General features: G+C 56.2%; 1 protein-coding gene across 1 annotated transcript in view; it reads left to right on the top strand.

Moving 5' to 3' along the window:
• The window catches only part of SDK1 (sidekick cell adhesion molecule 1), a 687,292-nt gene that overhangs the window by 604,446 nt on the left and 59,260 nt on the right, over positions 1 to 23,586 (top strand). The window contains exons 29-33 of the mRNA XM_088798792.1: positions 3,041 to 3,235; positions 5,701 to 5,902; positions 13,795 to 13,898; positions 16,898 to 16,968; positions 22,953 to 23,088. Coding sequence (XP_088654918.1) covers positions 3,041 to 3,235; positions 5,701 to 5,902; positions 13,795 to 13,898; positions 16,898 to 16,968; positions 22,953 to 23,088 — 708 coding nt within the window. The remainder of the gene's footprint in view (positions 1 to 3,040; positions 3,236 to 5,700; positions 5,903 to 13,794; positions 13,899 to 16,897; positions 16,969 to 22,952; positions 23,089 to 23,586) is intronic.

Here is a 23,586-nt window from a genome sequence, read left to right as displayed (position 1 = left end):
GATAGGAAGTAGACCCGGCGAGGCAGGGAGAGAGCCGGCGAGGCAGGGGGAGAGCCGGCGAGGCAGGGAGAGAGACGGCGAGGCAGGGGGAGAGCCGGCGAGGCAGGGGGAGAGCCGGCGAGGCAAGGGGAGAGACGGCGAGGCAGGGGGAGAGCCGGCGAGGCAGGGGGAGAGGACTTTCAAGGAGAGACTAGTTCCCATTAATCCTTGAAATCTGTGATTCACAAACGTGTGCCTTTGAACAAAATCTTAGTTTATCACAGGATTTTTAACTCCAGCAACAGAATAATCTGAGCAGCGATAAAACATGATAAAGAATAAACATCCTGAAAGCACATCTGTCATCACGTCCTGTTCCCAAAAGTGTGTAATTCCTCATTAATTCAGACTTATTGGGGAAAGGCGACTTGAATTAGTGAGGAGTCTTAATCACTCACATGGCTCCCCAGAATATGAAGGAACGAATGCAGGGAACGAATGCCGGCCGGTGGAGGGGCCTCAGGGCGCCCCGGAAGGCTCACCGCACCGCACAGCAGGGCCAGGCCGCTGGTGATGAGAGAAGCCAGAGCGCGTTGCATCAGCACCCCCTGCCTCCCGCTGCTGCCGCAGGTACACGCGTGGTTTCACCCACTGAGGACAAGAAAACTGCTCGGCTTCATCCTACCCAGAAATCCACTGTGTGTGTAGATGGGGTCCAGGCCCCAGACATGTGTGCATTAGTCTGCTCTCAGTGCAAACCTGTGTCAGCTGAAAATAAAAGGCCAGCGTGAGAAGCAGTACACATTTATTTGAGGTAAGGACAGCTATTGCACGACACAGATGCCACCAGGCAGAGGACTGGTTAGAGGAGCAGATCCTTCGCTGTGGGTGTGCGGGCTGCTTGTCACTCTCATTTCACAACAGCATCACAACCCAGAACGTACCCGCACTGACCTCTGTGCCCGGGCATCATGTCATGTGACCGTGACCCGCCAACAGGATCACGTTGTCCTGCCCGCATCACATAGTCCAACCAGCTGAGATTCCAAGAGGGCAGTCACCCAGCGAAGAATTGCAGAGCCTGGATTGCAACCCAGGGGTATGCGCCTCGAAAGCACGTGCCTGTCCTGCCGTGGCATGCCAGGAAAGTGTGCTCTCCATGGTAGGCACTGGGGACACGTGGCCTAGAGTCACCAGGAACAAACAAGGGAAGACAAGGTGTTTCCTCTTCATGGGAGCCACATGACTGCAAAGTGAAGACTTTGGAGCCAGACAGATTCAAATTACATGCTGTGTGATCTCAGGCAGACTGCTTACCCTCTCTGAACGTCACTGCCTATGGGCAGAGTGAGGATAAATACACTGCCTGCTGAGACCATTGTGAGGAGTTTCGCAGGAAGAGCTGCACCATGGTGGCTGCAGTGACAACGTTGTCCTTATTTTCAGGATGCTAGGTGTCCAGGAGTCTCAGAAGGCTGGCAATTGGGTTCCCGTTGCACCTAAACTCTAGATTGCCCCTGAGGCAAGGGCAAGAGGCCTGGGGTCAGTGAATGAGAAAGGACAGGCGTCTAGCGGGACACCCAGGCCAGAGGACCAAGGCCAGCTGAGCCACATCCAGGAAGCCAGGGGACAGCTGGTCGCCATGGCAGGGAGAAGAGACCGTCCATCGGAAGCAGAATGGCAGCTGCCGTGATCACGCAAGGGGCCAAGCGCAGGGTCCTACAAACACCTGTCAGCAAGGGGCGGTCATTGTGGGCAGGGCAGGGCATGCTGTCCGCCAGTCTGTGGGTGATGATAGAGACCAGCACACCCCACAGCTGAGCCCTGGACCTGTCCTCCTGGCCTCCCCCGTGGCCGGCCAGGAGATGCTCCTCGTTTCACTGGACAGGTGCCTAAGTGCAGCGGCTGGGAAGCTGCCAGCTCGGTCACCAGCGAGCTGAAGAACCTGCAAGAAGGAAGACAGAGGAGCAGAGGTGCTTCACCAGGAGCAGACAAGAGTGGACAGGCAGGCTGGTGGAATGGCCCATCACGACGCGGCGCCAGGGGCTTCGTGTCTGCAGGGGCCGCCAGGGCGCAGAAGGCCATGTGAGGACGGGCTCAGCTCTGCTGGCCTGGTTCCCCAGAGAAGTCCCTTGTTTCACTTGGCCGGTTGGCCATCGTGAATCGTGAATGTTCAGGGATGCACAGCACCCCTCCAGCTCTGGTTTTAACCGGCGCAGGAGCGCGGCAGCTGGAACACAGTTGTCTGCGCCAAAGGAGGCTGCGTGGAGGTGGGTCTGCACATTGGCACTGCTTTGCCGGCGCGGGCTGGGGCCCCGGCAGGCTTGGTCGTTAGCAACGCTGATCAGCCACAAATCCTTGATAATCAGATGTTTGGAACAGGCGGGGGCTCCCTCCTGCTTCCTTGACTGGAGGAGGCTATTGAAAGTGGAGCCCGCAGCTCAGAGCCTCCACAGGGCTGGGGGTATTCCTGGGGGCAAGAGGAGACAGGAAATAGAACCATGCAGGAAAGCTGGGGGTCTGCAGGCAGATAGGGACGATGAGAGGCAGGAAGGCTGGGAAGCAGATGTGAGGGCCAGCTGGTGCTTGGCCGGCCATCCTGCCACCGCAGGCAACGCTGTGGGAGAGGGTGCAGTTTAAAGAACTTTCTAGTAGGAGATACTGCCCTCGGCCCAGGTGAGGAAAGGGCCGGTAGCAGGAGGCAGTGGATGGGGGAGAGAAAAAGCAAGGAGCACTCGCTCTGCCCTGCCAGTGACACCCACTGCCCCTGCAGCATCCTCGTCACCAGTGGCCACAGCGAAGATGACCCCTTTCCACAGCTTGTTCCACTGAAGGGCGAGAGGGAACCAGTGTCATGGGGTCTAGCACTCAGAGGCCCATCCATCACTGCTTTGTGACTGCCTCTCAGATGCTCGCTGAGGAAGGAGGAAACAGTGAGGAAACCGACGCACAGCTGTGTTTGGGTTTCCAGGACAGACGTGACTGTGGGTGGTGGGGTGGGGTGCTCCCCGGGTGCCTGATGAAGTGACTGACCGTGCGGCCCTCTGGCCCCCACCCGCAGGGTACCAGATCGCCTACCGCCTGGCCAGCAGCAGCCCCAACACGTTCACCACGGTGGAGGTCGGCGCCACGGTCAGGCAGTTCACGGCCACCGAGCTGGCCCCAGAGTCGGCGTACATCTTCAGGTTGTCCGCCAAGACGAGGCAGGGCTGGGGGGAGCCACTGGAGGCCACCGTCATCACCACCGAGAAGAGAGGTAAGATCTTGAGGCCCCAGTTCACCGTCACGGACAGTACGGGGAGGATTGATGGGCTGGAATGGGAGCCGTGGACGTGCACAAAGCTTCCTCAGTCAGGCAGGTCCTGTACGGCCTGCACAGTGGGGGGCTGCGGGCATTGGGGGTTTCTTACCTGCCGCTGAGCTGTGCCTGGAGCCGGGCACTTTACCGTAGCGTGTCTGCATAGCCCAACATGTGCCACACACCTGTGATCTCACACAGACATGCCTGTCCAGGTTTAAAGATAGAAACGCAGCACAGAGGGCTGTGTGACTGGCCCAGGGATGCAGAGTCCTGTGGAGGGCAAGCTCCCTGAAGGTAGGCACTGGTCTCTGATGTTCAAAACCACACCCCTAGTTGAGCAAACGCTCGGTGACCTTGTTTCCCCCGAACGATCCTGGAAAGAACCATATTTATGGACAGCTCTGCTCCAAGCACTGGGTGTATGCTGCATCTGTATTATCTTGGTTTATCCTCTCCAAAGCCCAGGGGGAATGTGGTGTGAGCCCCAAATCTACACGAGAGGAAGCTGAGGCCCAGACAAGCCGAGTCAATTGCCCGGGACACACAGCTGTGGGGCTGAGATGTGAACGCCCTCGCTGGCCCTTCCTGGAGATCGGCTGCGGGTCTCCACCTCACTGCTCCCGGGCACCCGCTGGGGCCTTGCTCTGGACTCGGCCTCCGCAGGATCCTTCCCCCAGGGCCTATGCCAGCTTTGGCTCCCGCTCCAAGTTCTGAGGTCATAGCCAGGCCCAGCGATCCAGGGAACAGTGACGACCGGAAGAAGCTTGTGGGCACCTGTGGGACCCACCCAGATGATCTGTTTGACCTCCCTCTGAGGGTCACCAAGCGTCCAAGCTCGAGCCATGTGGCCTGAGGCAGAGTCCCCTGGTACCAACCTGGTGGCGTTTGTGTGAAGCACCTAGAACTGTGTACGTGCACAGGGGGTGGTGAGCTCGTGGCGCTGTCCAGCATTTCAGGAACTGCTCCGGCTCCCCAAAGCAAACACTGACTGTGTCCTCAGATGTTCTCATGTGTTCACACCACTCATTTTTCTTCAGCATTATTATTGCTCTTCCCCTGAGCCAGGCACGTGTGCAGTGTGGCCTCACCCACTTCCCTCCACACCCTTCTGAAGTGTGTCCTCCTGTTACCCCCAGTGTGGAGGAAGCAGCTCAGGCTCAGAGCCAGGGCGCCCAGGACAGGGTCCCAGAATTGTAGGCGGGGTGGTGCTTTCATTGTTGGGGAAGCACGGGGCCCTGATTCCTCTTCCAGAGGGCTGTTGCCCCCTTCCTCAGAGTTGATGCTGCCCCTCCGGAATATTTAGCGCCTTCTAAAATAGAGGGAAAGAGAGAGGTTTGCTAAAGGTTTCACGTGACTTCAATCAAATCCAAGGGGAAGTATTGACATGAACGCTCCTTAGGAGGCGTCCTGGTCCGCAGCTGGGCTGCTGCTGATAGGAGTGGGGCCCTGCCCCCCACCCCACTTTGCACCACCTGCTGCTCCACGTTTAGCGTTCAGGAGGTTTCCACCAGGGCCCACAGATGCTGTCCTGTGGCTCAGGCAGAGGGAACCCAAGCAGCTTCTCCAGTTGCCAACATGTCCAGAAGGGAGACTCTGAAGCAGGGTCCCTGGGGCCATTGCTGGGGGAGAGGAGGAGTCATGCCGCCCTGTGTGCGCAAGGAAAGGAGCACTAAGTGAGACGGGAGAGTCCCTCACAGCCCAGCACCGCGGGCTGGCAATCCATTGCTGTGTTATTACACGCCGCACATTCTAATCAGAATCAATAATCTTCATGATAAACAATTAAACAATTATTTCTCCCCTATGGAGTTTCTCTCTCGAAATCGATGGGGTGAGGAGACAGGCGACGCACAGACGATCCACACTCCAAGGCCGGGTCCTGGCCCATGTCCCTGAATCCCCGACGCCATCTCTCCAGGACAGAGTGCCAGGGACGGCCCCGCGGCAGCCGAGTCCCAGGGAAGAGCTGAGCTCGATGCCTGTAAGGATCCAGGCTCAGCTTGACTTCCAGGGACAGGAGCTCAGTGTTAAAGAGGCACTGAGACCAAAATCAGACAGAGAGCGTCCAAAGGGACCTGAGGTGCTCTGGGAGCCCAGGTGTCACTGAGACTCCTGAACCCAATGGCGTGCTGGTTGAGGAGCATGTGTTGGTTGGTTCACCGCCGTCTGTCGGTCTCTGCTGTGAGGGCGGAGCATTCTGGAAGCAGGGGTCTCCCATCAGATCCGATCTGGGGTGCATCGCCCAAAGTGGTTGTAAGAGAACCTAACGTCCCCGTGAGGCCAGAAGTCACCTTGAGATTTTCCAGTCCATGTGAACAACTCACGTGGTGTCAGCAGTGCACCACAGTCAGCTTCAGGTGGAGCCTGTCCTGGGAGAACAGCCTCTCATGTGTCGCTGGTCTGTCCTCATTTGGTTGCAGAGCGGCCGGCACCTCCCAGAGAGCTCCTGGTGCCCCAGGCAGAAGTGACCGCTCGCAGCCTCCGGCTCCAGTGGGTCCCGGGCAGCGACGGGGCCTCACCCATCCGGTACTTCACGGTGCAGGTGCGAGAGCTGCCTGGGGGACAGTGGCAGACCTACTCCTCATCCATCAGCCACGAGGCCACAGCCTGTGAGGTCGAAAGGTACTGAACGCGCCAGGGGAGCCTTTCCCCAGGAACGTGGGCCCTGTCCTTGGGGTCCCTGCCCCGGCCCGCCTCAGCCAGCTCCTGCTCCCAGAGGAGGGAGTCTGTGTGCCCCAAAAGATGCACCACTGAGACCCGATAGCTGTTCTTCCACTTGATGCCCCTTGGACCAGGGCCCAGGATTCCTGTGTCCTGGGACCGACTGCTGCAGTGCCCTCCGGGCCTCTGCTGAGTCTGTCCTCCCAGATGGGCAGGCACAGCTGGCTGGCACACCCCAGGCAGGGCCTGGCACTGATGAGGCAGAGACGATGGCACAGTGAGCCCGGAAGTGTGGGCTCTGGCGTCCTAGCCCCTACAGGCAGAGTTGGGGAGGGGAGCTGTGTGGGGAGGGGTGGGCCCAGCCTGCAGATGTCCCCCCAGGAGAGACATCCCTTCCCTCTATGCTCGCTGTCCAGGTTAACAAGGCAGCCAGATTGCACCTCAGTGCTGTCACTCGTTAGTGACGGCTGGTAGGGAAATGGCGGGCGTCCCCACTGAACCAGATGAGGGCCACTGTTTGTTTAGTTACTTAGTTAACTAGGCAGGAGGGAGGGAGGGAGGGAGGGAGGGACGGAGGGAGGGGCAGCGCTGACCCTGCAGCCAGCACTTGGCCTGCGTTACCTCACTTGGCCCTTCCCACAGCCCCAGCCCCTCTTTACGGTCAAGGAGACGAGGCCGAGGAGAAGTTAACTCAGACTCGTGCAGATCTGAGACTCGATGGGCGAGTCCAAGAAGTGACCTCAGGGCCTCACGTCCTCGTGGACCGTCTCACCTGGCCCTGATTTCAGTCGCTTTCTTATTAAACTCCCGCTCAGGTGTGGGAGGGTCTGCTAGGTAGTGGCTCCCACCGTGTGTCTAGAACCTTCGCCAACACCTCACAGGAGGACTGAGGAGCCAGACCACGGTTGCCAGGCTAGCCAGGCTGCCTTCTTTCAGACTGAGCACCACCCATTCAGTGCCCACCATGCCAGGCACTGTGCTAGCAGATTTCACGTACATTACGAGCTCATTGAATCCCCACGATGGCCCAGGGATGGCCGGGAGGTCATTGTCCCCAATGTACAGATGAGAAACGAGGGTCAGAAGTCAATAACTTGCAGCCAGCCAGGCGCATGGACGGGGCCTCCCAGAGTGTCCGACACCCACCCTCCTTTGCGAGGCCGCCTGCTCGGCTCCCACACTCTGCTGAGCCTGGGCCGTGATGAGAAGCAGGTGAGAGGGGCTCCTGGGGCAGCCTGGGCCTCAGACACGCAGCACCCAGCACAGCTCAGGCTTTGGAATTGGGGCCAGGCTTGGGGTGTGGCTGTCACTGTCTCCTAGATGTGACAACAGCGGGGCTTCAAGAGAACGTGAGCTCTCCTCCCTGGTGTGAGGACGGGATAGTGATGCACACGGGTGGTTAGCAGTGGGGTCTCAGGGCAGACAGATATTTTGAAGCCAGAACCACTCAGGCTGAGCTCTACTTTCTGCCACTTGCCGTGTGGGTGCTCTTGGGCCGCTGCTGTGAGCCTTCGTGGACACCTCCTCGTCACTTACCTTCCAGGTCACTGGGGATAATACAGGCTCCTCTCAGTACCAAGCCCTGGGCAGGGGTTTTCATGGGTCCAATGTCCTTGTCACTGGCCACCCAAGGGGCACGCCTGGGGGTGGAGCATTTGTCCTCACTGGATACCCGTGAGCAGCACCAGGCAGGTCACACAGATCTCCCCACATCTGTTTCTGCTCCCAGACACACGGCCCCCTTAGGAGATGCCCCTCGGACCCCATCACAGGCTGAGACACAGGCCGCTCCTCCGCCCAGAGCTACAGCTGCCTGGGACCCCGGAGGGTGGACCTGGGCACAGGGACCTCCTCAGTCACGTGACCCACATCGCTCTTAGCTCTGTCTGAACATGGAGGGCGAATGGGCCCCAAGCACAGCATTGTTTCCAGCAGACCCGAGGGCACTGCCTGGTCTCCTACTGTCTCCTACTGAACGGGACAGCATTTGTTCAGACGCGTCTGCTGGCGAGTTGAAGTTAGAAAACCAGTCACACTCCCAGCCCTGTAATCATACTCCTCGGGGGAGGCAGTGAGACTAGAACAGTGTCTGTGGTGATGCCCACCTGAGACGGTTTCCGTAGTGACCTCGTCACATAGCTTCTGGACGACTAATGCATCCTGTGGGGTCTTCATTGCTGCACTGTTACCACTGCCATCATCGCTACCACTGTCATCTCGACATTGTATAGCATTCTGGCATCCTCAAAACAATCTCCATACGTTGTTCCACACAACGTCCGGAACAGCCGTGTGGAAGTGCACACCAGGCTCTCCATCCCCATTCCACAGAAGAGGAAGTTGAGGGAGAGATGTCTTACGAGGTGAATGTGCTATGCCTTGGCCTCTCCAAACGGAACAAAGAACCCCTTAGATTCTTCGTAGCTCTGACGTTCTGTGGGCCTGCACCTCAGAGCTCCATGGACACAAACCATCGCACAACTCATTTGTGAGGGTCTGTGAAGTAGTAAAAAAATGGTGTTATCGTCTGAACACTAATCTCTCGGCAATCCGTCCACCCCTTGGTGGCCATGTGGCTTTGGAAAAGTCCATCCTGTGAGCTTGCTAAGCCTTGGTTTTCTCATCGTGAAGGCGGGGCTGCTGGCACGGTCCTATTGTCCTTTTCAGCTCTGTGAGTCCAAGATTCACCTCAGTGACTGAGGCAGCGAACTGGCAGCAGCTAACAAGGCAATCCAAAAGAGACTCTCCAGGTTCCTGCCAGCATGCCACCTACCCTTTGAACGACAGCCACAGACCCAAGAGGCACAGCTCTCAGGCTGCAGAAGAAAGCACTTGTAGTCACAGATACCGTCTCCCACACCCGCGAGCCCCGGAATTCTCCTGGCACGGCATAGCCCTGAGGGTCGGGCGAGTGGCCGGGCGTGCCCAGCTCACGTAATAATCCACACTCCATTGCATGGGGTGCTTAGGTCAATTAGCATGTGCTCACAGATATAAATAACTACTGCTCTGTGTAACCATCTGAAGGAGAGAAGAAAATTAAAATCCAACTGCCTTTTATGTCATGGACCTCCTGAAATCAAACAGACCTACTGTGTACGTGGGGCTTGATGTTGGGAAGGAGGCCCATGTTTCAGGGAGGGCAGTTTAACTTAGTGTAGGAAGGACCATTGTCAGTTTCCTGATGAGAAAGAACCAGGACTAATGCCCCCTCCCCCTATCAATGGAAAACACATCGCGGGCAGAACCCCAGGGAAGCCATGTTTTGTACACCTCCATGGTGTAAACTCCCTTCCTGTTTAATAATCCTGATGACTACATTTTCCCTTTTTTGTGTTTTTAACTTTTTACTTTTGCCAGTTGCATGAAATCTGCTAGTGGCCAAAAACATGAAAGTTTAACCATCTAAACCTAGCGACTGCCTGCTTCTAATGAGTCTGGTTCTGAAGCACTAGGGTGAGGGGTTGGATTTGAGAGACATGTGTTGGCAGCATTAGTCTCTGGTTAGAGCTTGAAGTTGCACACTGGGCAGCACCCCGCAGAAGTGACTATGGCTGAAAAAGAGAAGGGTTGCAGGCAGAGGCACACAGACCTTCTGGGCGCCACGTGGGATGGAACGGTGATGGCCTGAGCACAGGTGATGGCTCTGCGCTCAGTAACAACAGATTTTGCCATTCCTCTGAACTTCCCACTGTGACAGGTGCAATGGACCCAAACCAAAAGCACAAGGGCCAAAAGGTGATCGCCATGTAAACGGCTAGGGACCCATCAAAGCCAGCGTGTCAGCCCTGTCTCCACGGAATTCTTTCCTTTCTTCTTCCGTGTAAGCTTTTTAAAATAGTGCCAATTTAAAAATCAGGCAAATTTGGCCGGGGATGTTATGCACGGGTTCGATGCTCATTGTGGTGCAGATGATGAGTTCTTAACACATATTTTTAGAACCGTAACAGCAAGTACATAAAGGCAGCAGTAGGTAGCTTCTAAAATGGTCAGTGTATTTTATTACAACCAAGACAAGTGAGTGGGTTCATGGAGCTCTTTCCATTTCTAAGACCCCCGTCGAGCTCCATGGAGGAGCCTGTCAGCCATGCACCCCACCCCACGCCACCCCAGAAATCCTGAATTTGGCGCGGAGGTGAATGTGTGGATGTGAGAAGAGGGTTGCAGTCCAGGGCAGGCACAAGCTTGCTTCCTAAATGTACTTGGTTCCTGCAAGAATTCTGACAGCAAGCTTGCGTAGTGAGGGCCCCGTCTTATCCAAATATATTCCTTTCCTGAATTTGGGATGGTTACAGTTTAGATAACCGCGTTATCTCAACAAATGGCCCAAGTCTAGCCAGCTTCTGATTTGGGATGGCAGAAAGTTGGCAGGTAAGGGGAACTGGACGTGCCGAGAGCTGGGATGCGCACGCAGCATGGGTAGACGTCCTGTCAGTGCGGTCACCGGGGCTGGCTGGCACAGGGCGGAAAGTCATGTTTACTAACTGCCTACTGTGTGCCCAGATCTGTCAGACCCCTGAGGTCGGTAATATAATTTAACTTTCTTAACAGCCCTGGAAGTACAGGTATCGTCCCTATTTTTCTAGGTGAACACAGTGAGACTCAGTAAAGTTAAGTGACCTGCCCGGGCCAGGAGTGGCGGGGCCAGAATTTGAATTCTGGCTTGTCTGACTCCAAATCGGAGGCTGAGCAGGTCTGGAAGAGTAAGCAAGGAGCAGAATTTGGGGAAATGAGTGGGGTCAAAAGAGACTGTTCCAGGACGATCTGTTCCTTTGTTCATTTGTCAAGTAGTCGCTGAAGTCCAGCTCCAGCTGCCATAGCAGGAGCGAGGGGGCAGGTGTGCAGGGAAGATGGCATCTTTCAGGACAGGAAGTAAACCAGGAGTCCAGCCACACAGATGAGGAGTGTGCAGGGGAGGCGGCTGAGCTGGAAACCAGGAGAGGGGACACGGGCACTGTCATCACCTCTCCCCACCTCTGAGCAGTCCCTCCCTGCTCTCTTCCGATGAGAATCAGCTCCTGCAGCTCAGATGCCCAGGTTTACCTGCGGCTCATCAGTCCCGGGAGTGAGGTGAGCCCGGGAGAGCCAGGTGCGCTGCTAGGAGCTGTGTTCTCCTCTGCACCCAGGCCCACTTATCTCAGCCCTGGGCCCCCTTCCAGCCACCTGCAGGCGTTCTCTGTCCCCTTCGGTGGGTGGGAACGGAAGAGCCTGACATTGGGCCTCAAATCCCGAGATTGTCAGAGAACAGGGAAGTGCTAAATAGCACATGATAAGTCCTATGTACCAAGCATGTTCTAAATAATAACGTCAGTCAACACAAGTGATAGAGACAAAGACAAGGGTCATTTCAGGGGCACCTGCCGTGGCCCAGATGCTGTGCTAATGTTCACGTGTCTCCTATGCAACCCTCCCAGGGGACTTCGGAGTGAGGTCACACTATCCCCCTTCGGCAGGTCATCGCGGGGCACCTTCTGGGCGCCAGGCCCTGTTCTCGGTGCTGGGGGTGCAGCCGTGACCGAGGCCACTTGGTCCCTGTGCTCCTGGAGTTCTGAGTCTTGTGAAGAAGACAGACGGTCATCAAGGAAATATAATTAATGACACTTGTGCTGATGGAGATGAGGACGTGAGCAGGGTGTAGGGACAGCTGGCGGGGACAGGCACCTCGCTCAGCCATGTAAGTAATGGTCACAGAGGCTGTGACCGTCCAGCGAGCACTCGCTGTGCCAGGTCCTCTCCTGCATCTCATCCAAGCGACAACCTCACGATGCAGGTGCTCTCATCAGCCCCAACAAAGAAACTGAGGCAGCGAGCCCTGCCCAAGCTTCCCTGGGGCTCCACGTCAGAGTCCGCGTCCTGACAACCGCCCGCTCTGCCTTCCAGCACGGGAAGCGGAGGAGCTGGCCGTGCAAATGTCGGGGCGAGACAGCAGCTCAAGGAGAAAGGGCCCATGGGGATCAGCAAAATTAGATAACACAGCTTCTGGGACGCTAGGAACGGATGGGAAGGTGTTTGTTTTAACTTAATAAAGGATACTTCCAGAAGCCTGCAGCAGAGATCATTCCTAAGGGCCAAACTGCAGAAGCACCTCCAGGAAAGCCGGGCCCGGGCCAGGGTGCCCATCACTGCTTCCAGCTGTGGCATCGGGGCACAGAGAGGGGAGGACACTCGCTCCTGTCACGGACTAGCAGCTGGCAGGGCCGAGCAGGCTCTGGGGGGCTGGGAAGGAGGAGCGCCCCTCGGGGTGTCAGCTGAGAGAGCCAGCAGTGTGGTCGGGAGTGGGAGGCAGTACGGAAACAGAGAAGTTTTCCTGACCGTCGTGTCCAGGGTGGTTTTCACTTTTCAAAAGGCAGAGTCCTTTCTCTGCATCCTTTCTCAGAATTACCCAGCAGCAACTTACAAACCAGGGGAGTGGAGCTCTGCTGGCTGGTGGGGTGGGGAGGGGCCTGTTCCCCCAGAGGGCTCCTCAGCCTCTGGGGCTCCGCGGGGCTCAGTTCGAAAACCACCAGCTCACAGGTTGGATGAGGAGTGAGCGTTGGCTTTGAGGAGAGGACGGCGTTGCCTAGACTGGTGTTGAGGAAACGTGAGCTGGTCGGGGCCTGATGGGCAGGGGAGGGGAGTCTGGAATCACTCCAGTTCTTCCGGTGTGGGACATGGAGGGGATGGCAGAGCTGCTGGCTGACACAGCTGCCGCTGGGAGGGCACAGAGAGGATGCAGTGTCCTTACCTGCTCATGTTGCGGTAATGTGAGGGACGGCCACAAGGAGCTGGCCATCCAGGTGCTACACGGGTGAGCACCTGGGCAATCAGGCAAGTCCATGAAGGTTTGAGCGTCATCTGCACAGAAGAGTTGGTCTGAAATCTTAGTCTCAGGCGTGGCACAGCACTCAGCACATGAAACCCAATAAATACGGAGTGGTCCTATGGATGGGAGGGAGGGAGCAGGAGGGGGAGGGAGGGAGGGGGGAGGGAGGAAGGAAGGAGGAGGCCGGGAGTGGTGGCCCCACACAGTGCCTCGGGGAGCATTAAGGATCATAAAATCTCCATCAGTTGCGGGTGTGGCATTTGTTCACATGGACAATTGACATTACCTTGGTCTTACATAAAGTGGCCGACAAACGTAGCTTCGAGACAGGACCCCTGTTCCAGTCCCGGCCAAGCCACGTACCAGTCCAATGACAGTAGGCAAGAGACTTCAGTGGGCCTCTGTTTCTTCGTCCATGAGATGGGCTAGTAATGACGTTGCCCCACAGGGCTGCTGTGGGGATTAAGTAGGATAATGCTTCTCAAGTGCTTGGCACCATGTCTGGGCAGCAGATGGTAGGGATGAGGGGTGGGGGGGCACTGCCTGTCACTGGGGGGGAGGGGCGCCAGGCTGGGCTGGTCAGTGCAGACCTCCACAAAGGAGCACTTAGTGGGTGAGGCGGGCACTCATGCATGTATGCTCTGGGAGTGCCAGGGATGACATCCTCAGCTCCTGGAAACCCTCTGGCTCCTCGGAGAGCAGGCTTTGCTGCACAGGGGGGTCTCCAGTTACAGGAGCTGGTGCTTCCTCCCAGGAGCCCTAAGCAAACCCTCATCCCCTGGCCAGGAAGTCCTACCCTCCCCTCCACTGTCCCCAGGCAGGCTAGTAAGTCAGTTCTGGGTGTTTGGAGGCTTCTCCTGGACAGTTCTGGGGGCTTCTAGAGCCTGGGCTCACCACTGCCAGGGCTGATTCGACCCCAACCCCAAGCGTCCTCCTCACTGAGAAAGACCAGGGCTCACTGTCAGGGAAGATGTCCCCAGGGGCTCCCAGGGGTGGGCTGGGGAACAGGGACGGTCTCCCAGTGGTCACTGGCCCCTCGTGTTTCATTCAGGCTGAGGCCCTTCACCTCCTACAAGCTGCGCCTGAAAGCCACCAATGACATTGGGGACAGCGACTTCAGCACAGAGACAGAGGCAGTAACCACCCTGCAGGATGGTGAGTAAGCGGGGACCCAGGCCAGCAGACGCAGCACTTCCCGGCTGCTGCCTTTGAACCCTGAATCATTGGCTCCTAGAGAGAGACCCCACTTTCGTCCTGAGCCAGGAAGGGTCACCCAAGGAAGCGAGGGGAGCAGTGGGAGTCAGTCAGTGACGGCAGGCGCGGAGAGCCCTGTGCAGCCTGTGCTCCTGGAGCAGGACTTGAAGCGCTTCCAAACGGAAGGAGGTTTCTGTGATTGGCTTCCAAACCCCCATGACCCATTAGCATCCCAGAAATTGAATAATTTATAGGGTCATTAAAAATAAATGTCACAGGGTAGCTGGATTTTAAGAGGTCCCCCATTTCTCTCACTCTCCCTTTGCAGACTGGCTAGTTGACAGAAGCGCAGTTAAGGGATGGCAGTGAGACCCCCTAAAAGCTTGGGTGGCTTTCTTCCACTCTGTACCACTCACAGGAGTCGGGCCTAAAGGTCCGTTGTGATTCTGAGTGATGACGCTGCCAGGCCCGGGGTGAGCTGGGAGATGGCTTCATCAAACACGTCCTGCACCGACAGCCAGACTTTTAGGACGAGAAGGATTCCTGTAGCAGCTCAAGCCCGATTGCCAACCTGAGCACTTAGGTCACCAGCAGCACTTTATAATAATTCCCCAACCTACCCCAAGCACTGTCTCTTCCACTGAACACACCGGGGAACCATTCTTAAGCAGACTGAACTCCAGACACACCCCAGACCTCATCTTCAGTCCTCTTTTTATAACCTGGGAGTTTAGCTTCTCCTGCACGAGGCCGCAGGTGACCTTAAGGACCAGCGAAGGGGCTCCGGGGCCCTTCTAGCTTCTCAGCAACACGCAGAGATTATTTTGCCCCCGGGACAGTGTGTTCCTGATCTCAGGACTGCCCTGGCCGTGCTCTCAGGGAGCCCGCAGCCTGGATGGGCCGGGAGGAGAGCCGGGACTGACCCCTCGAGAAACGAGGGTTGTCTTATGCAGCCCCTCAGTTAACTTTACATTGTACATAACTGCGGTAATATTTGTAATGAAGCACCAGTTCTTAGAAGAAGGAAGCAAATGCAGCCAGCTGCCTTTGCCGACCTGTGTGTGAGGAAATCGTGTGAGAGAAGGGCCACCAGCCTCCCTGCACGCACAGCTCCATCTGAAGGCGCCTTTTGAAAAACCACTAACGGGCCTCTCCAGGCTCCCCAAAGGCCTTCCTTAATCCTTTCATATTGAAATCATTCCTTTTGATGCACCTATCTTGTTATCTCCCTTTTCTGAGGTTCCCAATTGCTCTTTGCAGTTGATTTGCATTGTATTTGCATTATATTGTCTCTCAGCCCAGGATCAGCTGAGACTGACAGGCAGGGACTAACTCTGGATGTTGGGGAGCCCTGTTTGGTGGAGGAAACATAGTTTTCCTTCCATCCTTCTAAGTTCTTCTGGCTGATTTAATAATCAAATCAATATGAGACAGATTAACAGGAAAAATGACCAACTTTATTACAGAAATACATACGGGGGCTCCAGAATGGGGGACCTAAGGACAAGTCAGACAGTTGAGGCTTATATGCTGTTCTGGACTAAGGAGAGAGAGGCAGGAGACTGGGATTCTCAGGAGACGTAGGCAACCCACAGGGAGATGAGAAGGAGAAAACGTGGGAAGCACGTTCTCAGCACGCCCCCCAGACACAGTGGTACCCAGAGGGGAGTCTACAAACAGCCTTGCAGGTCCTCTGTGTCTGCTTCACGCAGCTCACACTAAGCTAAGTCTTTCTATCTGACTTCAGCAGGTCTTTCTATCTGAGTTTCTCTAGGCAGGTTGGTGGGGGCAGTAAAAGGCTCTTCTTCAGTTATTCATTTCTTAAAAAATCACCAGCTTAAAATAATATCCCAAAAAGGCAAATTTTGGGGTGGCAAACTCTGCTTCCTCTCATTTGCTATAAAAAACATTTTCTTATTACAATGCTTAGGCTTTCAAGATGCCCCTGTAACCACAGTCAAATGTGACCAGGAAAGCTGCATAAGGGTTCACCACTGACTGTAGAGCAGCAGGAGGCCCAGGGCCTGGACCAGAGAGCAGTCCCTCAGGAGGGCGGGGCTGGGGGGTGACACAGGCATGTCCCAGGTGGTGGGAGGGGCCTGGCCGGTCCAGAGGAGACTCACGGAGCAGGTGGCCCAGGGCCCCAGTCCTGGGTGGTGAGTGGAGTGGGCATGCCAGGCACACAGGTGGAGCAGGATGGGGAGAACACCCTAAATTATTCCATCAGTGATGCGTTTTGAACATTTAATATGTATTGGGTCTCAGGATCTTACAGTGGGGGAGCCATAAAAAGGTCAATTCAGAGCGTTAGGATATGGGGCACATAGGGAAGGGGTGTCAGGAGGGCCTGCTGGCTCTGACGCAGACAGGAGAGTTTTAGGTTCCAGAGTGCAGGCCACGGCCACAGGCAGAGGGCAAACCAACCTTGTCCCTCCAGAGAGCAGAGCAGAGAGAGCCACCACCAGTACCCAGAACACGGCCGACCTTCCAGCGCCAGAAGTCGGCCTCCTTTCGTGACGATTACAGCAGTGTTCAAAACCAAGAGCATTATGGCCTGGCTTGATCGTTTGTCCAGTTCAGAAGTCGCTCTGATCTAAGAATCTCAAAAACAAAACAAAACAAAACAAAATGATGCTCTCATCAAGGGAGGGGCGCGGGCCCCTGAGGAAATCTGGGGCCCTTAGGAAGGCTCTCCGAGCAGGTGTTTCTGGCACGTCCGCTGGCACATGTGGCCTCCCCTGTGTGTGTCAGTGTGGGTCTGCCTCTGGGGGATGTGGCCACACTGTTACGATCGGGTCCCTTCTCTGCTTCTCCCACCTACCGGCTGTGCAGGTGGGGGAAGGCCATCCACAGATGAGCGGGGTGGGAGGTTGGCTCGTCAGCTCCCCACGCCCTGGGGGGCTCGCCCCAGAATGGCGCTAGTTACTTCTAATCCTTGTTTCTTCTTCCTTGGATTTCAGTTCCGGGAGAGCCTCCAAGTTTTGTCTCGGTGACGCCACACACCACCTCCTCTGTTCTGATCCAGTGGCAGGTAAGGCCCGGGTCACGTGGTGTCTCATCAAACTCCGTGTGTTCAATGTCTGCACTCTCAGCATCATGGTGGTTGGAACCTGACTGCAGGCCGGGCCATGTCAGGTGTTTGAGAGCCAGACAGCCGTCGGCTTGCAAACTGGGAGGCAAAATGGTGTCCAGGTATAATTCCCAGAACAATAAAAGTATGTCCGTCGAGCAAACACACAGAGAACTTGCAGTCAGCTCACTATGGAGGAGAGCAGGGTGGCAAGACTGGTGCAGAGTGTCGGGAACTGAACGTCTAGGCACTGCGTGCAGGTGACAGGGCCCGGTGCACACCCAGTCAAACCGAGGCACATTCTCCTGGATAATCCGGTGACCCTGGTGGGCCATTAAACATCACTCCGTTCTCACACTGAGAGGACACGCTGCCCTCTCTGCCTTATTTCCAATTTCAGTACTTTTTGCTAACAATGAGATACATTGAGGACAAAACTAACAGAGGCAGAACTGCCGAGGAAGACTGCCCAGCCCCAGGGCCACCTGGATGAGGGTGCAGCAGGGTCTGGGGGACAGGGCTCAACCAGGGGTCTCGGTTCAGGAGCACGGCCGCAGCTGGTCTGGGCAGGTGCAACAAACCCATGGGCAGGGGCCAGGATCAGTGATGAGAGCATGGAGAAGCTTCCAGCCAACAAGGGAAGTTCCTGAGGCCGGAATGGGGGCCGCCATCCTGGGGACGGGGTGCCGTGCCTACAGGGGCCATGGGTACGGGAGGCAGAGGGCAGGCGCTGTGGTCTGTGTTCAGAGCCTCGGGGAGATGGTGGCTGCCTAAGAGTGCCCACTGTGAGCTGGGCATGGAGAAGATGCTCTGTGTGGGCATGACATTCTTCCCGGAGGTTGATGAGATCTCTAGGAGAGTGCCAGCACCGCACCCAGACTCCGCATGAGGGAGGAGACAAAGGGGCCCAGTGCTGCTGGAGGCCCAGAGCAAAGCAGTGGTGTCGACTTGGCCAAGGAGAGTGTCAAAGGCTGTGTCTTGCCCCGGTGCACGAGGCCGGCACGAGAGAATGCTGGAGGTGGCTCCTTTGGGACAGAAATGCCAGGAAACCTAGAGGAGGCCCTCAGGGAACTTGTCCTAAATAGAATGCTTCCGGGTGTGGCAGTGAGCAGCTCCACAGGCAGGAGGACAGAGTATGCTGGAGACGCCCCTGGGCGAGGGCTGCAGCCGAGGAGGGAGGGGGGCGAGCACTGCTGAGCTGGGAGCTCTCCCAGCTGCTGAAGCCTTCCTGGGGAACAGCCGTCTCGGGGACCATGTGGACACCTGCCTGGGAGTAGCTGGAAGCTGACGGAGCTGGGGGTGCTGGGAGGGAAAGCGGAGCTGGAAGACCGGGTGGGAATGCTTCCTAGTCTGTAAAGTTGGTGACTAACTACCACAAGTTTCTGCTTCCTCCGGTTATGTCACAACTTGGTGACCTCAGTATTAGTTCGAATCATATGAAATTTGACCGTGTGAGGCACACAGTGGTGATTTCATATAGTTCAACCTAATATAACTGGCACTTCCACTTACTAGGGATGGAGAGCAGGGTTTCCATCACCTAGGTTTCTGCCGAGAGTGCATGATCTCCTTCAAGAATTCATGGAGTAATTGTGGCTGCTTCGCCATGACTTCTCCATTGCTAAGTGACAGCTTCTCAGAGGTGTTAGTAACCTTTAAATGTGATGACAAGACATTTCCAAGTGTCTTCCAGTGAAACTGGGAATTCTCCACTGTGACATTCTGTAATTTTCAACTTCACCAGAGTGTTGGGGACTTGGGTGGGGACCAAGAAAGCATCAGCCGGGCTCCCACCCCTGCCTCTGGGAAGCCACGTCCCCTGAGTCCCTCCCCAAACCCCCCCCACTCAGTGCCCCAGGGGAGTGACAATAGGGCCGGACTGTAGGTCGGCAGGCCCTGGTTTCCCTTAGACAACTGTGACCTTGAGAATCTGGCCCCAGTTCCTCCTTTATAAAACTAGGAGCTCAGAGGTGACCTCTGAGGTGTTTGCAAGGTCTCTGATCCAAGGCCTTAAGGCTGCCACCCTTGACTGCCATCGGGGTCTGTGGTGAAAGGGGAAACATTCAAAGTGGAAATGCAGAGTCCCAGGCGCTTCTATTTCCCACCCTCCACTAACATAATCCACCAAAAGAAGATTGGCCCTTTGTACTGTGCTAAATTCTACCAGAAAACTAGCATTTTCTTTGTAGACGTGGCACAGGGCTTGTCAGTAACTAGGTAAGCTCCTTTACTATAAAGGCAGTGCCCAGGGCTGTCATACATCATCGCCTCCACGCAAGTGGCTGTGAGTATGGCCCCGGTCATCAGCCCCCACCATCCTGCCTCCCAAGCACTCGGGGGTGGCAGGTGGCTGCACTGACAGAATGTGGCATAAGTTTCCATCAGCTGTCCCCTTCCAAGCCCAAATAGAACCAACTAATGGCAGGAAGCTCAGAGCAGGAGATGGTCAATACAATGTCCTGTAAAAATAAATGCCTGTCAACTGCCAGGCAACTGGTGTATGAGTATAATTAAAATTATGAGTAATTTACTAAACCCGAACAAACAAGACAAAGAAACTATGTTTAAATGTAAATTTGGATCCCAAATGAAATGTTTCACCTGTAAACCCTTTTTATTTTTTAATAATTTGTTTAAAAATGCAAACACCACCTGTAATTTCAAGGCTGCCGACCCATTTAAATGGCTCCTCTGTCGCATCCAATCAGGTTTGATTCTTGTAGGAGGGGAATCAAGCCCTCCTTTCATGGGGTCCAGTGCTATTTGAAATCTGGGGATTTGCGATTGTGTTCCAGACAGTGGTGGCACACACTGGGTGCAGCTCATAACAGGCATTAACGTCTGATCACAGCACTTGATCTGGCTGTTCCGAAACTTCCAGTGGGTCACACAGTCTGTCACTCAAATGTAATTCCCCCCATGCGGCTACAGATTTCTCCACGAGGATTTTGAGGCTCTTCCCAGCAAAGAAGACATCCTAAGCAATAGGTCACGTGGTGCCTGATGCACTTGGCAGAGGATGGACACAGTGTTGACAATAGACACCTTCCTAAGGACAGGAGAATGAGGCAGCGGGGCGTCTTCAGGACATGGTGGGGTTTGTCCCTTTTCTCACCACTTGCACCATCATCCTCAGAGGACCAGCTCCAGTGTAGGGCGCTGGGCACGCAGAAGTGAACAAGACAGATGCCACCTAGTGTGCTGAGCTCTACGAGGCAGGAGCGAGCAGATAGGCAGCGAGGGGGAGCAACTGGCCCTGTGTGAAGGAGGTGCAGGGTGACAGCCACGTGTGTTTGCAGGATGAACAGACATCCCCTGGTCAAAAGGCAGGGAGGGGAGCCAGGTTTCATGCACAGCCACCTAAGGAGCAGAGGTGTGACAGCCCTGGGATTCGATGCTGCGCTTTGGGGGAGGGACATGGAGCCAGCGTCCCTGGGGCCTCCCGTGCGCCCTGAACCATGGGCAGCTAGTCCTGAAGGCATCGGGGCATCCTTGTTCTACGGTCCAGGAAATGGAAGTCGTGGGACTAGGTTTGCCCTTGAGGTCCAGCTCTGCCTCTACTCACCACAAGCCCCTGGATGCGGTGTTGAACCTCCCTAAGCCCCAGCCCCTACCTGGAGAGAGGGAGAGGTGGCCGCTGTGCTGATCCCAGCCTGTCCCTGTGCTGACGGCTGGAAGGAATGGCTCTTCCTGGGAGTCCCGCCTCCTCCATATCCGTGCCTGTTCTGCCACCCAACCCTGCTGCCTCCAGGACGCCCGCCGTCATCCTTCTGGCATCGTCCCCCGCTCACTGTCCTCTTCCTGTTGCTGTGTTGGGTGATAAGCCCACATGCACTTCTGCCCAGTCATTGCGTTTTAACAGAGGCTTTGCAGGCTGAAAAAACCCTCAGGACCCCAGAGAGTCTGCTAGTAGGATTTCTGAAGAGCAGTAGGCAGAGGGCAGACGCTTTTAGGAAGGGCTCCCAGTTCCTATCAAGCATCTGCCCGTGCAGATGGCTAGTCCAGGATGGAATCAACCGTAGATGGGGTCACCTTGGACTTCAGCAAATCCAGCTCCCTCCCACAAGCATTGAGCACCTGCTGTGTCCACAGCCTGTCACAGGTGCTGTGGGGAGATAGAAATGAACAACACAGACATGGCCTTGCCCTCCGGTGAGGACAGAGTCAGAAACTTTAGGTGTGGCCAGGGCTGAGGGCTGCGTGTGCAGAGTGTACCTTCTGTTTAGAGCCGTGAACACTGTAGAGACCAGCCAGCCAGCCTTCTGCCTGGGAGGTTGAGCAGTCAACCAGAGCCTGAGCTCAACCCATCACTTCTAGAACTCTCCATGTGTCACATGGAGCGGCCCATATGCTCCCAGTACATCCGCAGTCATAGAGGCCTCTTTCATAAATGACATACAGGTTTATTCCAAACTCTAGGAATAGAAATGTGGAGAAACCCGGTTCAGAATTCCACGCAGGCCCCGGGAATCTCCGTGGAGTCAGCCTGACCTTTGTGAGGCCTGGACTAGCTGCAGGCTGTAGAGAGACTGCCCTCTGGGCTGTGCGGCCCCCTGTGCCCTCCCCAGGCCTGGATGGCTCCTGCTGGGGGGATGCGAGGGGTTTTCTGATACAGCCATCAGTGAACCTGGCACGAAGTGGAGACGCTGCCCGTGGGGCACGGGGCTTGGCCTCTTCCCCTCACATCGCGAAAGCATCCTGTCTCCTTGGCTGGAAGGACCTGTGAGCCCAGCATTGCTGCCTCCAGCCCTGCCCCTCTATCTTCCAGGCCCAGGATGTAGGACACGGGGTAAGCGCCAGAAGGCAGGGCCGAGCAGGTCTGCACTGATGGGGGTGCCCGTCTGAGCTCCCAAGTGACCCTGGGCCCTGCCTGCTTTGCTGCAGGGCACTTGGAGGCCTGGGGCTCCACTCCCTCCTTCAGGGCCCACGTCTGTGCAACAACCTGCAGTCCCGAGGGAGGGACAGGGCACTGGGCTCTCAGGCTGACCCAGGTGGCCTAAGAGCCCTGGGGAACTTTCCACTGTGCCCTCAGTGCAGGGGTCGCTCTCTGTCCCTTTTCTGTGAAGGTAGAGCAAAGGACACGGCATTGCCCAGTCAGGCACTGCGAGTGAGGAGCAAGACTTCTCAGAGAAGGATTCCTCTGGAGGGCCAAGCCTTTGGGTCCGTGGGCTCAGGTCGTAACCACTGAGTGGTGTGTTTAGGCAGCAAGGGTGTGTGTGTCCTGGGGCTGCCGTGGAAGAAACCACACTGGGGTCTAAGAACTACAGAAAGGAGTTCCCGCACGGTTCCATCCGAGACCAGACAGCCACAATCCAGGTGTGGGCTGGCCCTGAAATCTCCAGGAAAGGAGCCTTCCTTGCCTCCTCCAGCTTCTGGTGCTTCCGACTCCTAACCACGTCTCTCCCATCTCTGTCCTCACGTGACATTCTCCCTGTGTCTGTGTCCAGATGTCCCTTGTCTCAAAAAACATTTTGGATCTTTTCATTGTCTCAGCAGGGGATTTCTGTCTTAGATGTGAGTTGGGGACAGTGAGGGTGACCTTGGCATACAGAGAGGTCTGTGCGGCTGCCACAAGCCTGGGTGGACTGAACGGACGGGGTGGGGCCAGGCCACGTCCATGGCTCCCCTACAGTTCTGGGTTGGCCAGGAGAGAGCAGCTTCTTCACCCTCTGACCTGCCGCAGCCCCTGCCTCGGCCCTGGGCTCATTCAAGTCCTCGGCTAGACGTGGGGTGAGAAGCCCGTGTCCGCACCCAGGCCCCGGAGAACCTGGGCCTGTTCTGCACCGAGGAGTCCCCATTCTCCTCCTCACGAATGTGACACCTGCCTTGTTCCTTGTAAACAACTGACAACCATCTGTGTGGATGACTGAGTTCCTCCTGGGCACTTGGCTAATTAACCTTGACTGAAGTCACCTTCCAAGGGCTGACTGGTGATGTCCTTGCAGCCTCCGCGGGACGAAAGCCTGAACGGCCTCCTCCAGGGGTACAGGATCTACTACCGGGAGCTGGAGTACGAGGCAGCCTCCGCCACCGAGCCCAAGACACTCAAAACTCCCTCGGCCTTACGGACCGAGCTCACAGGTGAGCTGCCTGCCCTCCTCCCAGCACAGGTACCACCACTCTAGCCTCTGGGTCAGCAGGGAGGTCCCCAGGTAACCGTGTGCTCCTGCAAGTTGTGCCAGGAAATGCCGTGGAGGGGCCGCCACCTAGCAGCAATCAAGGGAGGCTTCGTGGAGGAGGAGCTCTTTGAGGTGGGTTGTCAGGATTTCACTGAGGAGGATGTGAAAGGAAAGGTGTGACTGACAGGTGTTAATGGCAAAATTAAATGGTGGGGCGGAAGGAAGAGGTAAGGGGCTCAGGGACAGAGTCGGGGTGGTCAGCCAGTCAGGAGCAGGGCCATAGTGTGAGGCTGGCGGGGTGCGGCTGGGAAGGAGAAGAAGCCAGGCTGTGCAGGGACAGCAGTGCCACCACTCTGAGTGGAGCATGTCGGGAGGTGAGATGGAGGCCAGGAACCAGTGGGAACCTGTGGCACTGACCCGGACTAGTCGTGGGCAGACTCCGCCGTCGTCACAGCGCTCG

The sequence above is a fragment of the Rhinolophus sinicus genome, chromosome 5, assembly GCF_057876585.1.
Source record: "Rhinolophus sinicus isolate RSI-liver-muscle chromosome 5, RSI-T2T, whole genome shotgun sequence".
Taxonomy (NCBI): domain Eukaryota; kingdom Metazoa; phylum Chordata; class Mammalia; order Chiroptera; family Rhinolophidae; genus Rhinolophus; species Rhinolophus sinicus.
Note: the sequence above shows the minus strand (reverse complement) of the source record. Positions and strands in the feature narration are given on the sequence as shown.